The sequence below is a fragment of the Aquarana catesbeiana genome, linkage group LG04 (genome assembly GCF_042186555.1).
Source record: "Aquarana catesbeiana isolate 2022-GZ linkage group LG04, ASM4218655v1, whole genome shotgun sequence".
In the NCBI taxonomy this organism is placed as follows: domain Eukaryota; kingdom Metazoa; phylum Chordata; class Amphibia; order Anura; family Ranidae; genus Aquarana; species Aquarana catesbeiana.
This window is the reverse complement of record NC_133327.1, coordinates 565,703,102-565,723,494: the sequence shown is the minus strand read 5'-3', so window position 1 is coordinate 565,723,494 and position 20,393 is coordinate 565,703,102. Positions and strand designations below refer to the sequence as shown.

At 42.7% G+C, this 20,393-nt stretch overlaps 1 protein-coding gene across 4 annotated transcripts in view; it reads left to right on the top strand.

The window, feature by feature from the left end:
- Positions 1–1,017: 1,017 nt before the first annotated feature.
- The window catches only part of ATL2 (atlastin GTPase 2), a 176,788-nt gene continuing 157,412 nt past the window's right edge, over positions 1,018–20,393 (top strand). For 3 of the 4 annotated variants that reach the window (XM_073628030.1, XM_073628032.1, XM_073628029.1), the window contains exon 1: positions 1,018–1,170. In XM_073628030.1, coding sequence (XP_073484131.1) covers positions 1,089–1,170 — 82 coding nt within the window. In that variant the 5' untranslated portion in view covers positions 1,018–1,088. The remainder of the gene's footprint in view (positions 1,171–20,393) is intronic. The other variant, XM_073628033.1, reaches the window with a different exon arrangement.

Below are 20,393 nucleotides of genomic sequence, written 5' to 3'. Positions count from 1 at the left end.
GTGAATTAGATGCGGGGAATTCATCTAATTCGCATAGGTGTGAACCCGGGCTTAATGTAAGGACTCATTCTTGCTGGTAGTTAGAATCTTTAATATTTGCAAACAAAATGAAGGTTTCCTAATTAGAATAATAAGCCATCAGGTTAGTAAAACAGCAATATCAGAACCGATTCAATCATACAGTTTGTAGTGTACATAGATTTGCAAAACAATGGGATAAAGGAATATTCCTGAACTTTGGTTTATCTTGTGGTTACTGTGAATTGTGTGAATGCATCAATGCAGTGCATGTTATCTCAGCTTGCAGAACTTGGATTCATTGAATGAGTTTACAAAAAAAAAATCAAATATTGCAGAATATACAGCCTCATGCTACATAACTAAGCTCCATGTCATGCTGAATAAACACAATTATTAATGTATCTTAAATAGAAAACTATCTTTAGATAGATTTTTACTCCAAAAGCATGTTATTAAAATAAATTGGATTAAAAAAAAAAAAAATCAGATTTAAATTAAAAAAAAAAAAAAAAAAATGATTTATATCCACCCTGGTGCAACTGCATAGATGTGAACCTAGACTGATGCGTTACTGGAAAGGGTCAGGGACTTTTTTAGATGTAAAATTATTTGGTTCAACAAACTTCAATGGAAAAGCTGCAGAAAGGCATGTAGTTTTTTTTTTTTTTTTGCTGTGATTTTACAGCGATTTTCTGTTTTTTAATCTGCCCAATAACAAAAATTGGCCCAAAAAAACAAATAAAAGCATAAAAGATCCAAAACGCACTGCAGAAACGGATCAAAAACAAACTGCATAATGTGTGAACGAGGCCTGGCGTGGGTCTAGATTTCAGAATGAGTAGAGAGCATAGTGACCCAGTATAGATATGACATGACCCAGCTAAGAAGCTGCCAATACAGAGCAGAGGACACGATCAGGACAGCAACCAGAACAGCAGTGAGGGCCTCTGCGCATGCGCAAAACCAGCCGGGTCGGTTCCAGGACCCGGGAGCATATCTCTTGACTGCGGAGACTGGGTGAAACGTCACAGGAGGGGGCGGGCCTAATTTCAAAACCAAGAGCCAAGATGGCGGAGAGAGGATCGCTGAGGAATAGGACTCGGCTCGATTCGAAGAGAAGCCGGGAAATGAATCACGTTGACGAGCCAGGTAAGAGCGCTTTGTATAGCAGAGGGCCGAATGGAGGATTGTTCCCGCTGGTAGGCGGAGACATGGTAGGCAGCTGTCACGGACTGCTTGGCCGTATCTCCTCTCCTGTGCTGTGTGTATGTGGGGGGCACTGGGACGCTGAGAGCGGTGCGCGCCTGTGACGTCAGCTGGGCACTGCTGAGGTCCTAAAAGGGTTAAGAGCGCGCTAGTGAGGCGGCGGACCGATATGGGCCATTTGTTAGCCCGGGAGGTCACGTGACAGGCGCGCGCCTACCTATAGATAATGGCTGGGACGTATAGTGTGCATGACAGTCCGGCCACGTGACATGTCTTCACACCTGTCACCCCCTCTTCTCCCGCTCGCCTGTACTCCAATGAGGAGGGGCGGGCACCATAACAGATGTGAGCCTGGCACTGTGATTGGCCTGCACTGGTACCATGTACCCCGGGTATGTCTGCCCCTCTGCCATATGGTAAACTCCTAGAGGATCACCCTGTACCATAGCCTGCTGGTGATCTCCCCCACCTTCCATCTGACCCCTCCCTGCACTTGTCTGCATGGAGTTTGTATGTGCCTCTCATGTTTGTGACACCCCAGGTTCATCGCTCAAAGTGGGATTAAAGTCTGGGCAAAAATTTTCACTGACCTCTGGAAGACTAACCCCCCCCCCATGACCAGACCATTTTTTGCAATACGGCACTGTTACTTCAGCTGACAATTGCGCGGTTATGCAAAGCTTTACCCAAATAACATTTTTCTTTTTTTTCCACAAATAGAGCCTTCTTTTGGTTATTTGATCACCTCTGCATTCATATTTTTTTTTTTTTTTATAAACAAAAACAAATTTTTAAGAGGGTGGGGAGGGGGGTTACTTTCTGCTATATAACATCCAATAAAATTATTTTTATTTTTTTTTTCATTAAATTTTTTCATAAATTTAGGCCAGTATGTATTCTGCTACATGGTTTTTGGTACAAAAATCCCAATAAGCGTCTACAAACTATGTAAACCTATATTTATGGAATTTTTTAAAATTTATTTTCTTATACTAGTAATGGGTGGCGATCAGTGACTTTTTTTTTTATAGCGGGGCTGCGATATTGCGTCGAACAATCTGACACTTTGTAGGAAACAGTGACATTAATACAGTGATCAGTGCTAAAAATATGCACTGTCACTGTACTAATGACACTGGCTGAGTAGGGGTCAAACCTCTAGGACAATCAAAGGCTTAACTGTGTACCTAGCCAGTGTTTTTTTTTTTTTTTTTTTTTTTTTTTTTTTTAATGTGCTGCGTATACTAGGGGAAGAGATGGATTTTAGTCCCTGCTTTGAAGAAACATGGAATCCATCACTACTCCCTGGCAGAAAAAAAGATCATTTACATAGGCAGAGCTCCATTCTGAGTCTCTGCCTGGTGATCAGAGGGTGGCAGTGGACATCGAGTGCCCGGCGCCCGCAGATTGGTTTCTGCTGTGATTCCGGCACACGCTCCCTGCAGGCCAGAAGTGCAAGATCACGTGTATAAATATGTGATACGGCACAGAGCTGCTGCCCTGTAGCAGTAACACCGCTATAGAGTGGTCAGCAAGTGGTTTAATAGCAACCCGCTTTAAACCTTGGTTCATGGTAGTGCTGCCACAGCATGATGTGTTTATTGGTGTGTTTTTGTAGTGTCACGCATTTCTTCTGTGTTTTTGTTTTTTTGTTTTTTTGTTTTTTTTTTTTTTTTTTTTTTTTTGTAAGAAGACTGGATTTTATAAGCAAAACTCTGCCAAAAATGAATGGGTATACATTTTACACTTTTTATTTTTTCCATTAAAGTCTATGGGCCAACATCACGCTGTAACTGCACCAAATTACCAAATCTCCCACACTGCAGTGGTCATTATATCTTGGGTCATAGGTGTCATGCAGAAGTGGGCGTTCATGCTCCAGCCGTATCAGCTCCTCATTATCAATGTCGGCTTCCCTCCATCTTTTCAGCATGACAACAAATGTTGTTGTGAGGATGAGACTAGTTAGAGGGGAAAAAACGCACCAAAACTGAACATGCGTGCAGGTGCAATTCCTTTTTTTTTTTTTTTTTTTTTTTTTTTTGTCTGTGGGGAACAAAATTGTGTTCCATTGCACCTGTACCTTCCCCAAAGTTGCATTGATGTGAATGGGCACCATTGAAATCAATGTGATTTCCATTGCCATGCTATTCTGTGTGACCTAAGGGCTAATGGCCCTGAATAGTACTTGATTGACGTACTGTACTTGTGACTGCTGGCCAGAAGAGGCTTCAGGGAACCAGTTGCACAGATGCAGGAGATCTATGCAGGCCTGGGTAGAACATACAAACTCCATGCAGCTACAAACCCCAGCGTTTACAATAGGGGCTCATTCACACCACATTAGTTGAGGCTTTTTGTTTATTTTTGCCTAGTGATCCTGTTAGTAAGACTTTTCCTGATCTACATTGACAACTTTCACCGACTGTACATCAGTGGAGGAGCAGAGTTGTCATTCTAGGCTGCTTGCTGTTCACTTGGGCTAGAGACTGACACCCTAAGCCTGCAACTGTGCAGATCAGCACCAGCTCAACTAGTTTTCAATTTTCCCGGTTCTCCACTATAATGGTGCGTTGTGTTAAAAATGCAGACAGGCTGCATTTTTTTCACACCTCGTTGTGCCGCATGTCACTGCTCTGCTGTGGTGCAAAGAAATGAATGGAATGTTATTTTGTGACGTTTCAATGAAGTAAACAAAAAATAAAAGGAAATGAAAGGAAAACATTTCCTTGTGTTGTAACAGTACAAGGCACAGCCGCTACACATCTGACTTCAGTTCGCACCCGTTTTAGCTGGTGTGAAAAAGCTCTTGGGTTCACACTGCTGTGACTTCGAATCTGACATCCGTGTGTGTGACTTCATTGCAGCTTGCATATGACCTTTTTTAACAGAAGTCAATGCAAGTCGTATTGACGTCGCACCAAAAGTAGTGCAGGAACCTTTTTCTAAGTCTGAGTGACTTGAGTCGCACCAATTAGAATGGTTCCATTGTAGTTAATGGGGCATGACTTGTCATGTGACTTTGAACTCTCAAGTCACATGACAAGTCCCGGCAGTGTGAACCAGGGCTCTGAAGACTCATGCTCAACTTGGCATATCAGCCTGGGGAGACAGCTCTGATCCTACAAAGATGTACATGTAGTGAGCGTTGTCACTGTTGGACAGGAAGTTTCTTATGAACAAGATCACAAGGTAAAAATAAAGGAACAAGAACCCTTGGGCTCGATTCACACAGGGGCAACGCGACTTCGACACGACTTTGCAACGCGACTTCAACGCGACTTCGAGCGACTTATAACACGACTTCAAGTCGCCCCCAGGCCCCCAGAATTTGCCTGTGGCCAATCAGAGGTCATCAACTCGAGGGAGGGAGGGGGAAGCATGTGTAGTGGTGACATATTATTTTTTTTTTTTTTTTTACTACTTCCTGTGAAGTCGCTTTACTATAGATAGAGATCCGACTTGGAGGCGACTTCCATTGATTTCTATGAGTACAGGTTGCCTAGAAGTCGGATCGAAGTAGTACAGGGACCTTTTCTGAAGTTGGAGCGACTTCAGTAGTGTCAATTAAGACGCTCTCATTCACTGTAATGCAAATCTCTTCTTGGGGCGACTTGAGGGCTTACAAGTCGGATCCCAAGTCGTCCTAGTGTGAACCGACCCTAAAAAAAACAAAAACTGCAGCTACTAAGTGCTGGAGTGTATATGTATCAGAGCTGCATGATTGATCCTTAAAGAATCGATGCTGCAATTCTCTCTCCCCCCCCCCCCCTCTCAATCTTAACACAGCATTTCTTCGATTGAGTGCAGAGAGTTCTGTGCTGAAGCTGACAGCTGTCAAAAAAAATGGTAGCCTGCCAAGTTTATCACAACATAGCTCAGGGGAGATAAAGTGAAACATTGTAACACTTCTTTCTTTTAGATCAAAGGGATGAAAATCTATACTTTGGTCTGTAAAATGAGGTCCGTTTTAACCACTTAAAAACTAAACCTTTTTCTGACACTTGTTGCTTATAAGTTAAAATCAGTATTTTTTGCTAGAAAATTACTTAGAACCCCCAAACAATATCTGTGTGTGTGTGTGTGTGTGTATTTTTAAAGCCCAAGTCCAAAATGGGGGGGGACTACTGTTGCCGTGCCCCCCCTCCAGCACTGCAAGGGTTAAATGCTGGATATACTAGGGGATGCGGAATAAAATCATGTTCTCACGCCTTGTTCCAGTGTACTCCATTCTGGGTCGCGGTCCTCAAATACAGTTCAGGGATATTGATGTACTGTACTTGTGACTGCTGGCCAGAACGGCTTACAGAAGAGGCTTCAGGGAACCAGTCGACAGATAAAGGAAATCTATGCAGGCCTGGGTAGAACATACAAACTCCATGCAGCTACAACCCCCAGCGTTACACTAGGGGCTTTTTCACCCCATATTCATTAAGATGTATTGATCTGCATATATCAGCGCAAAACAATTGTTTTCTGTGGTTCCTGTTCACATCATAATGCAGTGTTGACCTGCATAAAAATGGCGCGTGTCTTGGCGCATTTTTATGTAGCGAATGCATGGTACAGCATGCCGCTACGTTGGCAGCGAAATGCTTAATTTTGAATGCAGCATGGTCTTTCGTTACATTTATATAAAGAAATGAGTAAATTGAGCAATGTGTTGTAACAATTCATCACACCGCATCTACACAATGCACACAGGCGTGCAAGCATCTTTGCCTTGTTCACATGGGGCCTACAATGACATAGTTGCTGTGTCCCAATATGACATCTGTGTGGGTACGGGCCGTGAACTTCCACTGTCTGCGTTCAGGGACCCGCACCCATGCAGATGTCTTTTTGGGACACGGCGGTTGTGTCTCAATAGACATGAATGGGACTGCCTGCACAGAGATGCATGTAACACCTGTGCATCCCTGTGCGAATAAACGCAGGCTTATGGTATTGTGCGTCCTGTGTGAATGAGGCCTTAGCATATGCAGGCTGGTGTGAAAGGGCCTAAGTGTTGTGTCTTTGGAATGACTTCCAGTTAGTTCCCCTGACTGACATACACAGCTTAGTAGCACTTGTCATCCTGAAAGACATGTGTGGGACAGCTGCAGCTACAATGACAGTGATCTGCAGTTGTCATGCTGCCTATCTGTTTTACCATATTTAAGATGTCATTTCTGTGTGTACAGTATGGGCAGATGTATAATCCTTAAATATTGAAGTTATGTAGTAAAAGAAATGCAACCTCTAAAATTGTTAACGAATATTGTCAAGTGCCACTGAGGATATACATTGGATTCAAAAATAGAGCTTTGCTGTAACCCAGGATGAGGCTTGTAGTTGTTCATCTACCCCCCCCCCCCCCCCCCCCCCCATCCAAACACATGGTTAGAACCACACACACTGTCACTTCCCATTGCCATGTGCTGCTTGTTAATGGCATGCAGACATAACTTTTATTGATTTGCGCATAGACACATGGCAAGACTTGTTACTGGAAAGGAATGTAGTAGAACACCTGTGTGGCAACCGGCATCTAAATATTTTTCTGTTAACAGATCTATTTTGAAATGAAAGGAATGTTAATGCTAAAGCCTAACTCAAGCCAAGTTTTTCAGTTTTGGATAGAAAAGCAAAAGGCGCTATTTGCCAGATTTTTTTTTTTTTTCTGTTTGTGACCCTGTTGAGATTTTTTCCTTTTATTCCCTTTCCGTCCCTATGATGCCTATTCAAGAAAAGATGGGTACAATTGTCACCAAAAATAGACACAAACAGTAAAACAAAGTATTGTTAGATTTTCTTAAGGTGGAGCTGTGCCCAAAAGGAGCTTTAACCCAATCCTCAGCTGACCTGCGTAGCTCCATGTACTATGCAGCTGTTGATCCTTAAAGCGGAGTTCTTGTGCCTATTAAAAGTCAGCAGCTACAAAAAAAAAAAAAAAAAAAAAAAACACACTTGCCTGTCCCACGATCCAGAAATGCGACCACCCAAACCCTTGGATATCTCCCTCGCCTCTCCCCAGCATCACAAGTGTGGGAACCCAGCAGTGACAGCTCGCAGCGACACAACCAGGGTGTGCATGCGCGAGTCGCCCTGTGCCACCTCAATGGACTGGCAATCTTATGGGACCTGTGACATGTCCCAGAAGATTGCAGGGAGGGGGAGAGGAGAACTTCTGCTTGAGTTGCCTAGGTGGCCCCTATGGAAGTGGGAGCTGTCAAAACTAGGTACCCAATGACAATGACCAAATGACAGGCCAAATGTGGCATATCCGGGCGTTAGGAGTCCTTAAAGCAGAACTTCCACTTTCAGGTGGAACGCCACTTTAACATGAACCTGTGATAATACATATACAGTGTTTCAAAAAGAGCGATCTGATTTCAGATAGTTCTATTTAGTAATGAAAATGTGTTAGTTACATAACAAATTACAAACTTTTAAAGAAGTCCAGCCTGAGCTCATTTGGCTGGGCTTCTCCTCTGGGTCAAAGGAGTCTAATTTTTGTTTTGCACTCCTGTAACCTGTTTTCAGCAGAGAGCAGACCGAAGTCCGCGCTCCACTGACATCACTGGAATCAGTCCAGGTACAGCGTCATCACAACAATGAAGTCTTGATCCTCCAGGTGCCTGGACTGATGCCTGTCTTAGCCTCTCAGGGAGCTGCTGAGAGCCTGAGACGGTCATTCCCCACCCCTCCACAGCTCAGCGCTCCAGTGAGCGGGGAGGAGCAGAGCAGGATTTATTGATATTCAGCAGCTCTCCTCTCGGATCCGTGAGAAGCAAGCCATCGGCGGTGTTAGATTTCTTGGTTCTCACCACAGATGCAGCATGGGTCCCATGCTGCATCCATCTAGGTAAGTATAAAAGGGGGGGAAAAAAAACCCAAAACATCTCTTTAAAGTAAGTCCTCAGGTTTCACTCACCATGTTATAAGTGCTCTATATGCCCTCCACCTGCTGCACAGATAACATCAAGACGATAGCTGAATTTGCCCCCAACGCGTCAGAGAGTCTTCTTCCATAGAAGTAACTGCAGCCATGAATTCATCCAAGTCAGCGGGTAACAGTGGAACATAAACACGTTTTACATATCCCCACAAGAAAATGTCACAGGGTGTAATGTCTGGAGATCTTGGCGGGGCCAAGAGTGTAGTGCCAAGTCTTTGGGTCCTGTGTGACCTATCCAACGTTGAGGCAATGTTTAATTTTGAAACCAACAAAGTTTGGTTGTGCCAAGGTGGCGGTGCTCCGCCTTACTGAAACCCCCCCCCCCCCCCCGTCGGGTAGCCCCGTATTTCCCTTGCCGGAGACGCGCTCTTCCCCTCTGCCTGTTGTCTCGGCTCTTGATTGGATAGATTGATGGCAGCGAAGCCATTGGCTCCCACTGCTGTCAAGCAAATCCAATGAGCACTTCTCCTATGGGGTTATACGATGTGGGGAGGAGCTATCAGCGCTGCCGGGGGACCCCAGAAGTCGAGTATCGGGGCCACTCTGTGCAAAACGAACTGCACAGTGGAGCCAAGTATGATGTTTGTTATTTAAAAAACTAAAAACAAAGCCTTACAATCACTTTAAGTTGTGGGAAAAGCCAGTGCTTCAGCATTTCAAGATAAGAATCTCCCATATCGGTGTTTCCCTCAAAGGGCCATAAATCCTTGTAAATGAAATTGCATATAACACCTTGCTTTTGTGTTATATGAGATTGGTGAATCTCGCTCATGCTGTACAATTTCGTGTGGCTTCTCAAGTACCCATATGCAAACATTGGAACTTTACTGCTTAGATGAAACATTGCTTTATGACTAGAAATCAACCGTGGTAAGAATCTGTCGTCCTCCATGCAAGAAATCGATATGTTTTCTTCTGTCACCTACACGTAGAGCTTGCACAAGTTCGATTGGTATAGCCTCCGGAGTAAACATTGTCTTAACACACACCAAACAGTTGTATGAGGGGTTGCAAATTCTCGGCTAGCATGACGAGCCGACTTGGACCTTGTGCACACGGGCACAAAAAAAGCCCCATTTAGATCCATACAGCAGCTCTATTAAATCCACTGTGTCCACACACGTGGGGGTGTTCTAGCTCCATTTACTAGAGCAGCGTTCAAAGCCGTCATCCTGAAACATCTGCGTGCTGGAAGGTGCATTGTGCAAATGTTTTACTCTGTGCATATATAAACATTTGAGCGTTGGATCCTGGCCATGATGTCAAGGGGTGTGGTTTTTTTTTTTTTTTTTTTTTTTTTTTTTTTTTTTTTTTTTTTTTTTTTTTAAGCCTATGAACATTGATAAATTGTATTAGGAGGCTTGAAATCTTCACTTGCATGGTGAACAAAATGGTCATATGTCTGCTGAGGCATTGAGATGACTGAGAGCTGTATTGGTGAGATCAGAGGAGGATTTAATGCACAGGCTTATAGTTCACTGCCTGACAATGAGCTTCATCCTTCTTACTCGCATGTGAATAAGGACGAAAAATGAAACCGTAAACTAGCTTCAAATATCCTGGACACAACTTTGGACCCTGCTGCGGGTGTGATGGCCGCTCCATACATTGTAGTACAGAACCCCTAGGCCAATGAGAAGCGAATCTGAGATTCCTTCTGTTATGGTGTACCCGGATAAAGAAGTTCTACTTATTGATCAGCATGGTTGTGCTGACCTATGAGTGCTTGCCATCATGACCATCAGGATAGATACTCACTCTAGAGCGGTGTATGGCTTGCTGCATCGGCGGCAGCATGGGGCCTTGCAGCTGCTATGTGCAATGTCTGGCCAAAGATATTTGGAGTTGGTTTACGTTTCAATTTTTGCATTTGTATTGACTAGACATGGTATCAACCTATTGGCTTTTTTGTTTTTAAACAGAAAACGACTTGTTGGCTCTTTAAGGTGTTTAAAAGTCCTGTGTTTTAAAGCAGGTATTGCAGGCATATTTATTTTATTGGCCATAAAACCCTCCTGTATAAATATCTAATTTATTGTTATGATTTATAGGGGCCTTTCTAATGTCCAGACAGTGTGGATATTGGTATGGGTGAAAGCAAGTGAGTAGGGCATATCCCAGGAATCTGAGGAAGCTAAACCACTAGTAAGAAAGGGTGTTGTGGGTTTTTCTTTTCTTACTTTTTAGCTAAATAGTGATCGCAAGCACTATGTTGTTGGCAGGACTTTACTTTTTAAAGCTGGATTTCAACTTTCTTTTCAATGGAACTGAATGATCATACCTCCTGTATCATGTTGCTCTGTTGTTTGCAGATTCCCTGATATTCTGGGTTTAGTTGTGGTTTTGTATCATGTGACACTGTGTACATCCTGCTGATAGACTCTGTCCCTTCCACAGCCCTTTCCTGCAGCAGATCGACTCTAGAACACTTTTGTAGTATTTCAGACTCTGCAGATGATGTAACTTTCTTCAGCTCTGATGGGGGTGGGATTAAATACATCCTAATTAGCATTCAATCATGCCCAGGCACACCTGCAGGAAGAGTCCAAACCTCCCAAGTCCCACCTTACAGATCACAGCATTATTCAAGAAAAAAAAAACACCTTCATACACCGTTCTGAAAGCTAGCTGTGCTGCTATTGGGCAGGATTGAATCGATCACACCTTTGAATTCAATCCTGCCTAGTTAGTGATTGTAAAGTCTTTTGTGTGTGTTGTTGTGTTTGTTTTTTTCTTTAAAAATAACATGTTATACTTACCTGCCCTGTGTAATGGTTTTGCATAGAGCAGCTCGGATCCTCCTCCTTCTCGGGTCCCTCTTCGGCTCTGCTGGCCCCTCCTGACTAGTGCCCCCACAGCAAGCAGCTTGCTATGGGGGCACCTGTGCCGAGCTGCAGCTCCCTATGTCCATTCAGACACAGAGCCCCGACTAGGCCCAGCCCTCTCTCTCCCCCCATTGGCTCACTGACTTTGATAGCAGCGGGAGCCAACGGCTCTCTACTGCTGTCTCAGCGAATGAGGAGGAAAGTCCCGGGCAGCCGAGTCTTTTGTGCAACATCGCTGGATAGAGATGGGGCTCAGGTAAGTATTAGGGGGCTGAGGGAGCTTCTGCACACAGGTTTTTTATCTTCATGCATAGAATGCATGAAGATAAACCTTCTGCCTTTTACAATCACTTTAAATGTGTCGACCAGTGTGAACAAGGAAAGTCCCACCTCCCCAGATCCCTGCTCTCTGTGACGTGATTAATTTACGTATGTAGGAAAACGCTTTATAATGCCCTTCATCTATAGTCTTGCAGTAAGCCGTTTTTGGCATGCTGCAAGACAGGAATGACACTGGAGGAGGTATGACTCAATTACAACTTTGACCACCCACACGCATGAAGGCCCAGAAATGCCCACAATAACCCTAGGACCCACCCACATCAGGTCCCACACCCGGTACAAGTGACTCCCATAGTCTTCCCTGAAGCTACAGAGGCCCAAAGGATCATGAGACATGTAGTATTAGGACTGGAAAAGGAAGGAATCAGGAAGTCGGAGAATGTTGAAATTCAGCCAGGAAGAGTAGTGACATCACAGACACAGTATACAGCTAAAGGAGGTAAGTTGCACACAATCTGACACTGGCATTGTGATTCATTTACATGCACAATGCATCTGTTTTGTGGAGGAAAAACTGGAGTTCTTCTTTAAGTATCCAGATGTTAACCTTTCACGTGATCTCAAGGAAGTTCAAAATGGTAAAAAATTAGTTACAGAAAACCTGTCAGGATAGGACGGAAGCCGAGTAGCTGGTTTTAAGGGATGTCATCCTCATCCTGACTTCACTATGTGCTGAGTCACAGAAATGGAATAAACATGCAGCCACTAAGGTCTGAACTCATTCTGCGTGCTAGTTTTTCAGGTCAGTATCTCCTTAGTGATACCTAAATAAGACTGACGCCTTTTTAAATCCTTAAAAAAAAAAATGACATATTGTGCTTCTCATTTTTATCCTCAAGTCCACATTAAGCCCTGGTTCACAGAGCTGTTTGTTGGTTCATTGAAAAAGCTGATTGGCCGCAGTAGAAAATTGGTTTCCCACCTAATAGCCCGAATGTAGAAATCCCCCTTTTAAAGCGATTATTAAAGTCTTTGTTTTAAAAAAAAAAAAAAAAAAAAATATATATATATATATATATATATATATATATATATATATATATATATATATATATATATATATATATAAAATTTTTTTATTAATTAAACAACATGTTATACTTACCTGATCTGTGCAGTGGTTTTGAACGGAGCAGCCCAGGTCCCCCTCTTCTCGGGTCCCATGCCGGCGTTCCTGGCTCCTGCCTGGTACCCCCCAGCTTGCCAATGGCTCCCACCGCTGCCAAAAGCCAATCAGGAGTGTGAGTCCCCGAGAAGTAAAGCTCTCCTGGACATCGTTGGCTGGATCGAGAGGGGGATCGGGTAAGTATTGGGGGGGCTGCTGCACGCAGGTGTTTTACCTTTATGCATACAATGCATGAAGGTAAAAAACCTTTGTGCCTTTACAACCACTTTAAGTTTTGTTCTTGCTGACAGCCGGTGAGGTTGATCTGTTGATCAACAATGCATATAGGCTGAAGGCAGTCGCCATGTAAAGTTTTTAGTTTTATTTTCTTCTGTCTCTCTTGGTATATAGCACCAAATGCATTAGTGTGTAATGGTGTGTATCCCATTTATGCTTGAAAAGAGTGGTGGAGATATGTCATGCAGCTGCTTTTCTTTCATTTAACCTCCCTGGCGGTTTTCCCGAGTGTGGCTCGGGGTTAAAATTCAGGACCATTAGCGGTAACCCCGAGCCACACTCGGGATCGCATTGCAGGATCCTGGGGCGGCGTTACTTACCTTGTCCCTGGGATCCTGCGATGTCACCCGCAGTGTCCGAGGGCTCCGTCCTCCTCCGAAGCCTCTCCGTGCCAGGCTCCGTTCCCTGCGAGCGGCGCGACGCACGGGGGCGGAGCCTGGCGGCAAATTAAAAAAAAAAGTAAAAATCATAACACATACAGTACTGTAATCTTACAGATTACAGTACTGTATGAAATGATTTCACATCCCTTTGTCCCCAGTGCTTTGGCCCATGCCCTGCATGCAGTTTTACATGATATACACTGTTCTTTCTGCCTGGAAACTGGAGATTGTCCATAGCAACCAAAAAGTGTCCCTTTACATCAAAAGTGGCTTTAGACCAGCTAGAAAACAGCGATAGTAAATTAGAACACTTGCAGAATTGAGCGATAGTGAATTGTGGGGAAATTTATTTTATTACTATTATTTTTTTTTTTTTAATTATTTATTTGTATTTATTATATTATTTATGTTTTTGTGTTTCAAACTTTATCATACCCGGGATATCTACTAGACTCTGGTTTGGACAGATTTAAGTGTGTTATTGTTAAGATTTACAGACCTACAATATAAAACGCCAAATTTCCATGCAAAATAATTGTACCACTTTCAGCACCTAAAATCCGAAATAATCATACCGCCAGGGAGGTTAAAGAATGCAATGCATTATGTGACAGTAGTAATACATGCAATAAATGGTGGGGAGGGCAGAAGGGGTCATGCGAGTGGTGCAACTTTTCTCAGTAGCAGCGGCTGCTGTTAACTCTCACAGCACTGGAAGATGCCTGCTCAAGGAAGTATCTGGGGACTCTGAAGGAAGCGCCGCAGGGACAAATTTTACCAAAAGCAGCCACCTTCAGGTAATGGGATTACACATAATGTATGTTGTGCTGTATCTGACAGTAAAAGGAAAAAAAAAACCAAAATGTCAGCTTTAATTTTGGTCATCTTCCGTTGATGTTGAGTTAGTCTGTAAATGGCGTGATCCATATTTTTAAAGTTCAAGCTCAACCAAATTTTTTGGGTGAGCAAATGTTAGAGCTTCTGATTCTGATAAGCTTTTATTATTTTCTCTAACTCTGCTGGGTGAATTTTCCCTAGGGAGAGATTTACACATGGATCTAAATCCCCCTTTCCTCTGAAGTCCAATCTGTGTTTTGAATTGTGCTCCAGAGGCTACTGACAGGCAGTAAGGAAGAGCTGCAACACCTCCTCGCCGCCTGTTTTAACCCCATTTTTGCCTGAAAACGCATTGTTCACTGTTGTGGAGCGTTTGCTTTTCCATGTATTTGAATGTTATGGTGTTCGGTGAGCTTGCCAAACACTATATGTCGAGTACGCTTTGCCGTGGGTTCGAAGCCGTGTTGTCTCCCCTTTGGAGAGTGATCCCATTTTTCATTGTTCCGATAATGCCCTTTGCATTGCAAAGAAAAAGTCTCAGGAAACACAGATGGCAGTAAAAAAACAGAGGTTCTAACCTATTCCAAACAAAAGCAAATAGAACACCTTTATCTGCATTTGGGCTTAACATTTCTATCGTAGAAAAATATATACGTGTGTTTTTTTTTTTTTTTTTTTGTTTTTTTAAATCTGGTTCTTTCACATTTGGTGTTTTCGTGTGCTAAACCATATGGTTAGGGCAAAGTGTGGATTGTTGACATCTGTATCCTTTCGCACAGCAAGCAGTCTCAGTATTGCACATTTTGTATTAGGAAGAATCCATTCATTGAGCCTGTTGAAGTGTCGAAAAGATGTTTAAAATTTCTCCCAGAATAAAAAAACCCTAAAGTGGGTGGCTCTGAAAGTATACAAATGGGTACAGTGGATATAAAGTCTACACACCCCTGGTAAAATGTAAGATTTCTGTGATGTAAAAACAAATGAGACAAGGATAAATAATTTCAGAACTTTCCCACCTTTTAATGTGACCTATAAACTGTACAACTCAATTGAAAAACAAAATGAAATCTTTAAGGCCTCATGTAAACTGCTGCTGGTAAATGAATGTTTAGGAGCAGTTGGGCATTTTTTTCAGCTGCCCCTGAACTCTCCTCTGTTATCTTATCAGTACATGTACACAGAGTCGTTTATAGTCCTTTCTAGGCAGTTGAGTTTAGAAGCTTTTTTTGGAATGCAAAAAATGGGTTCAGACCAATGTTCAGAGGCATTTGAAACGCCAAATGCCTGTAACAGTTTGTAAATGCGGTAACTCACGTTTAGCAACGTTTCGTTTACTGGTGTTTTTTCATTTTAACAAATTTTTTTTTTTTTTTTAATTTTTTTTACAAACGCTTCTAGACGCAAACGCGGCTAAATGGCTGTTTTTAGACGCCGGTTTCTAGCTGTCAAGTTAAATAGTTCAGTAGAGGTTGAACAACATCCCGTGTACATGAAGCCTTAGGGGGAGAAGTAAAAAAGAAAAAACTAAAATAATGTGGTTGAATAACCTCTTATAACTGGAGATGTAGCTGTGTTCAGAATTAAGCAATCACATTCAAACTCATGTTAAATAGGAGTCAGTGCACACCTGCCATCATTTAAAGTGCCTCTGATTAAAGCCCCTTTTCACACGAGGCGGACTCCGCTTCCACGGACGTAGGGCCATCCGTCTGCTTTTAGCGGATCGGACCGGGTTGGGATGTCAGCGGACATATCTCCGCTGACATCCGTTGCTCCATAGGCTAACATGGCCCCCGTTCAGGTCCGCCGTCAAAACTGACAGGCGGACCTGAACGGTCCGATCGTGTGAAAGGGGCCTAACACCAAATAAAGTTCAGCTGTTCTAGTAGGTCTTTCCTGACGTTTTCTGAGCCGCATCCTATAACAAAATCCATGGTAAGCAGAGGGATCTCATTGTTAAAAGGTATCAGCCAGGAGAAGGGTACAAAAGAATTTCCAAGTCATTAGATATACCATGGAACACAGTGAAGACAGTCATCAAGTGACATTACCAAGTACTGGACGTCCCCCCAAAATTGATGAAAAGACGAGAAGAAAACTGGTCATGGAGGCTGCCAAGAGGCCTACAGAAACATTAATGGAGCTGCAGGAATATCTGGCAAGTACTGGCTGTGTGGTACATGTGACAAAAATCTCCCGTATTCATCATATGTCTGGGCTATGGGTTAGAGTGGCAAGACTGAAGCCCTTTCTTACGAAGAAAAACATCCAAACCCGGATAAATTTAGCAAAAACACCTGAAGTCTCCTAAAAGCATGTGGTAAATGTGTTATGGTCTGATGAAACAAAGTTTGAACTTTTTGGCCATAATTCCAAAAGATATGTTTGGCGCAAAAACAGCACCAAATCATCACCAAAAGAACACCATACCCACTGTGAAGCATGGTGGTGGCAGCATCATGCTTTGGGGCTGTTTTTCTTTAGCTGGAACAGGGGCCTTCGTCAAGGTAGAGGGAATTCTGAACAGTTCCAAATACCAGTCAATATTGGCACAAAACCTTTAGGATTCTGATAGAAAGCTGAACATGAAGAGGAACTTCATCTTTCAGCATGACAACGACCCAACCCATACATCTAAATCATCAAAGGAATGGCTTCACCAGAAGATGATTAAAGTTTTGGAATGGCCCAGTCAGAACCCAGACCTGAATCTGATTGAAAATCTGTGTAGTGATCTGAAGAAGGCTGTGCACAGGAAATGCCCTCACAATCTGACAGTTTTGGAGTGTTGCAAAGAAACTAATTTTAAGAGAAGCCGTAACCGTTTCGGGGGGTATCTGGGCATGCAGTCGGACCCACAGGGAACAACCTCCTATAGAGCAGTCAAACATTTCAAAGACAGTGCAGAGCAGCATGCAGTACAAAGAGCGCAATACATATGTAAGCGCGGCGGGTCTGTGCAATGTTTTTGCAAAGAAGAGTGGGCAAATCTTGCCAAGTCAAGATGTGCCATGCTGATAGATTCATACCCAAAAAGACTGAGCACTGTAATGAAATCAAAAGGTGCTTCAACAAAGTATGGGGGGGGGGGGGGGGGTGACCACTTATGCAACCATAACATTTAAGTTTTTTTTATTTTTACTTCTCTACACTTAAAAGATTTTAGTTTGTTGTTCAAATGAGTTGTACAGTTTATAGGTCACATTAAAGGTGGAAAAAAAAAATCTGAAATGTTTTATCTTTTTGCCTCCATTATTACTGGTATTTTTTGCATCACAGGAACCTGATAATTTTTTTAAATATCCACTGTATACTAAGACCATACTAAAAAGACTTCTTGATTTTCATTTTATTTTCTGTATATTTGTAATGTAGTTTTGGCCATATATTTTAGGGAAAATGTTTTGACACCTCTAACTTTATTTTACTGGTGTTTAACTACTGTAATATGTGAAACTTCTCATGACATGTTGGCAGGCTTTTGAAGGAAATTCTATTTTTTTGACTTAATGGATGGTATATGAGTATGCATCCTTTATGGTGTGTGGTTTTTTTTTTTTACACACACACACACACACACACACACACACACACACACACACACACACACACACACACACACACACACACACACACACACACACACACAGGGAAGAGATTGTTTTTGTTGTTATCCACTATTAACGTGTCTAGAACACTTAGGCCTCATTCATACGAGGCGGATCCACTACCACGAAGTCCGCCAGCTCAGCGGTAGATCTCTGTAGAGCGCCGCTGGTTGCTATGGAGAGAACAAACAGCATGTCCGGTTTCATCAGATCTCATCCGATCTGCCAGGGACGGATGCGAACGTAGGGCCATCTGTCTGATTTCACCGCTGACATCCATCGCTCCATAGGCTAACATGGGGCACCTGTTCAGGTCCACCGACAAAACTGACAGGCGGGGTCCGGCAGTGTGAAAGGGGCCTTACTAAGTTATGACTTAAGAGTTTTTCCATAAATTGTGGAAGCTAAAGCAGAACTTCCATGAAACTAGAAGGTCTGCTCTATTGAAGGCCCCTCAAATCTCAAAATCCAAACCCCTGCATAATTTGTTTAAAAAATACTCCTGGTTCTAGAAAACAAAGTTCCGTTGACAGCAATGCTAAAACTGGTGCAGCTATGCATAATAGCCAGTCCTTTAGCTTTACCTTCAGCTATGCAGTACAAGGGCCTGCCTGATTGCATATAAAATTGAATGTGTATAGGTTTGACCTTTTTTTTATATTGTATGGTTTTGGTAAATCTGAAGGAAAATAGTATAAGTTATGGCCAGCCTAACTTCAGCTTGTTCAATTAAGTTTTGACAATAAAACCTAGAAGCTGATTGGTTTCAATGCGGAGCTGCACCAGATTTTGCACTTTCCAGTTTTAGTAAATGACCCCCAAGAGTCTGGAGAATTCACTTTAGATAGACCAAATTATTTCCATACATTTGTATTGAAAACCAGTAGAGCCCTGAGATACCAGCATTTGTGCTGTTATTGGCTTCCTAGTGTATTTTCCATAGGAAATATATGGAGAAGGATATGTTCTGTGGGACCAATGAAGGTAGGGACTTGGGACTGTTCCTCACCCTGTTACATGGGATTGAAGTGATGATGAATCACATTGTGGTTAAAAAAGAAAATCAAGGAAAAAAAAAAAAAAAAAAACCCTCCGAAGAGTGAAATGCTGTACTCCTTTAGAGGGTGTTTTTGTAAATCTCCTTTCTGCATTTATATTCCATGTCATTGCTGAGGTATCTTTTTATAGGTCGTTTATTGCATCAGATGTTATTTGTAAGGTGTTATGCCGTCCCATGCCATGTGACATGGATCACCAAGTGATTTGAAAATAAATTGAAACGTTACGAATCTTGCATAAATAAACGTTGCCTGTAAACCAACTCATAAAGAAATCGTTTTTTTGTTTCTCTTTAACCAATTAAGGACCGAGCCTTTTTTTGATCTCTCTCTCTCTCTCTCTCTCTCTCTCTCTCGATAGAATTATTGCTCTAACGATCGCGGCGATGCCTCATGTGTTTTCTGAACACTGTTTGCATATGCGGCGTGACTTACGTATGCGTTTGCTTCTGCGCGCAAGCTCGGCGGGACAGGGCGTGTTTTTAAAAAAAAAAAAAACACTTGGGTCACTTTTGTTCCTATTACAAGGAATGTAAACATCATTTGTAATGGGAGAAAAAAAAGCATGACAGCACCTCTTAAATGTGAGATTTGGGGTCAAAAAGACCTCAGATCTCAAATTTGCAATAAAAAAAAAAAAAAAAATTGAAATGCCATTTTAAAAAAGAATACATTTTTTCCCCTTTTAAGACCAGACGTCGCTTCCGCCCTCCAATGCTATGGAGCCGAGTGCCGCTACGGAGGGCTCTGGTAAGCGGCAGAGACTATGGGAGCATGGTGGGAGGGGGCCCTCCCCCGATAAGTGATCTTGTGGAGAATCTTCCGTCGAGACCACTTGTATCTTAAAGAGAAACGCACGCCGTTCCTGAAAATACTGATGCTATGGCAGCTAGCTGCTGCCATAACGGTATTTAGTGTCAAAGTCCTGACGTTTGGGTACGGCGATTTGCGTGAAGTGGTTAATATGTAATGTTAGGACGTATGTACTGTCTGTCTTTTATGTGCTAAAAATCGATTGTATATTTGCATGAATTTGGTCTACAACTACAGTGCTCTCGGTCTATCCACAATGTTAAAGCGGGGTTCCCATTTAAAAAAAAAAAATGTAAAAATTTAAAAGTCAGCAGCTACAAATACTTAATTGGACACTTACCTGACCCAGCAAAGCGGGGGATCGAAGCCCTGCTCATTGGTGCCGGCATTTCAACTGTGGGCGCCTGGCTGTGGCTTCACAGCCGGGCACCCACTGTGCACTGGCCCCGCAATCATCTGGGACCGGTCACGTGTCCCAGATGATTGACAAGAGGGAGGGTGGAGGGGCGATCTCCCTTCCTGCACCGTGTGAAGTGACGTCAGGAGCCCAGGCACCGAATGAGGCAGACTACGAGGGACCCCCTAGCAACAGGCGAGTAAAAAAAAAAAAAAATTTCTCCAAATGTGTATATATATTATATTATATATTTTCTTTTTGGGGGGTGGAACTCCACTTTAATAAACCTCAAACCTGAATATTTAAGAAAGTACAAGTGAGATTTTGGATTTCTTAGGAGAATATCTGTGTGCACAATTATTGGACAACTATTATGCCCCGTACACACGGTTGGACTTTGTTCGGACATTCCGACAACAAAATCCTAGGATTTTTTCAGACGGATTTTGGCTCAAACTTGTCTTGCATACACACGGTCACACAAAGTTGTCGGAAAATCCGATCGTTCTAAACGCGGTGACGTAAAACACGTACGTCGGGACTATAAACGGGGCAGTGGCC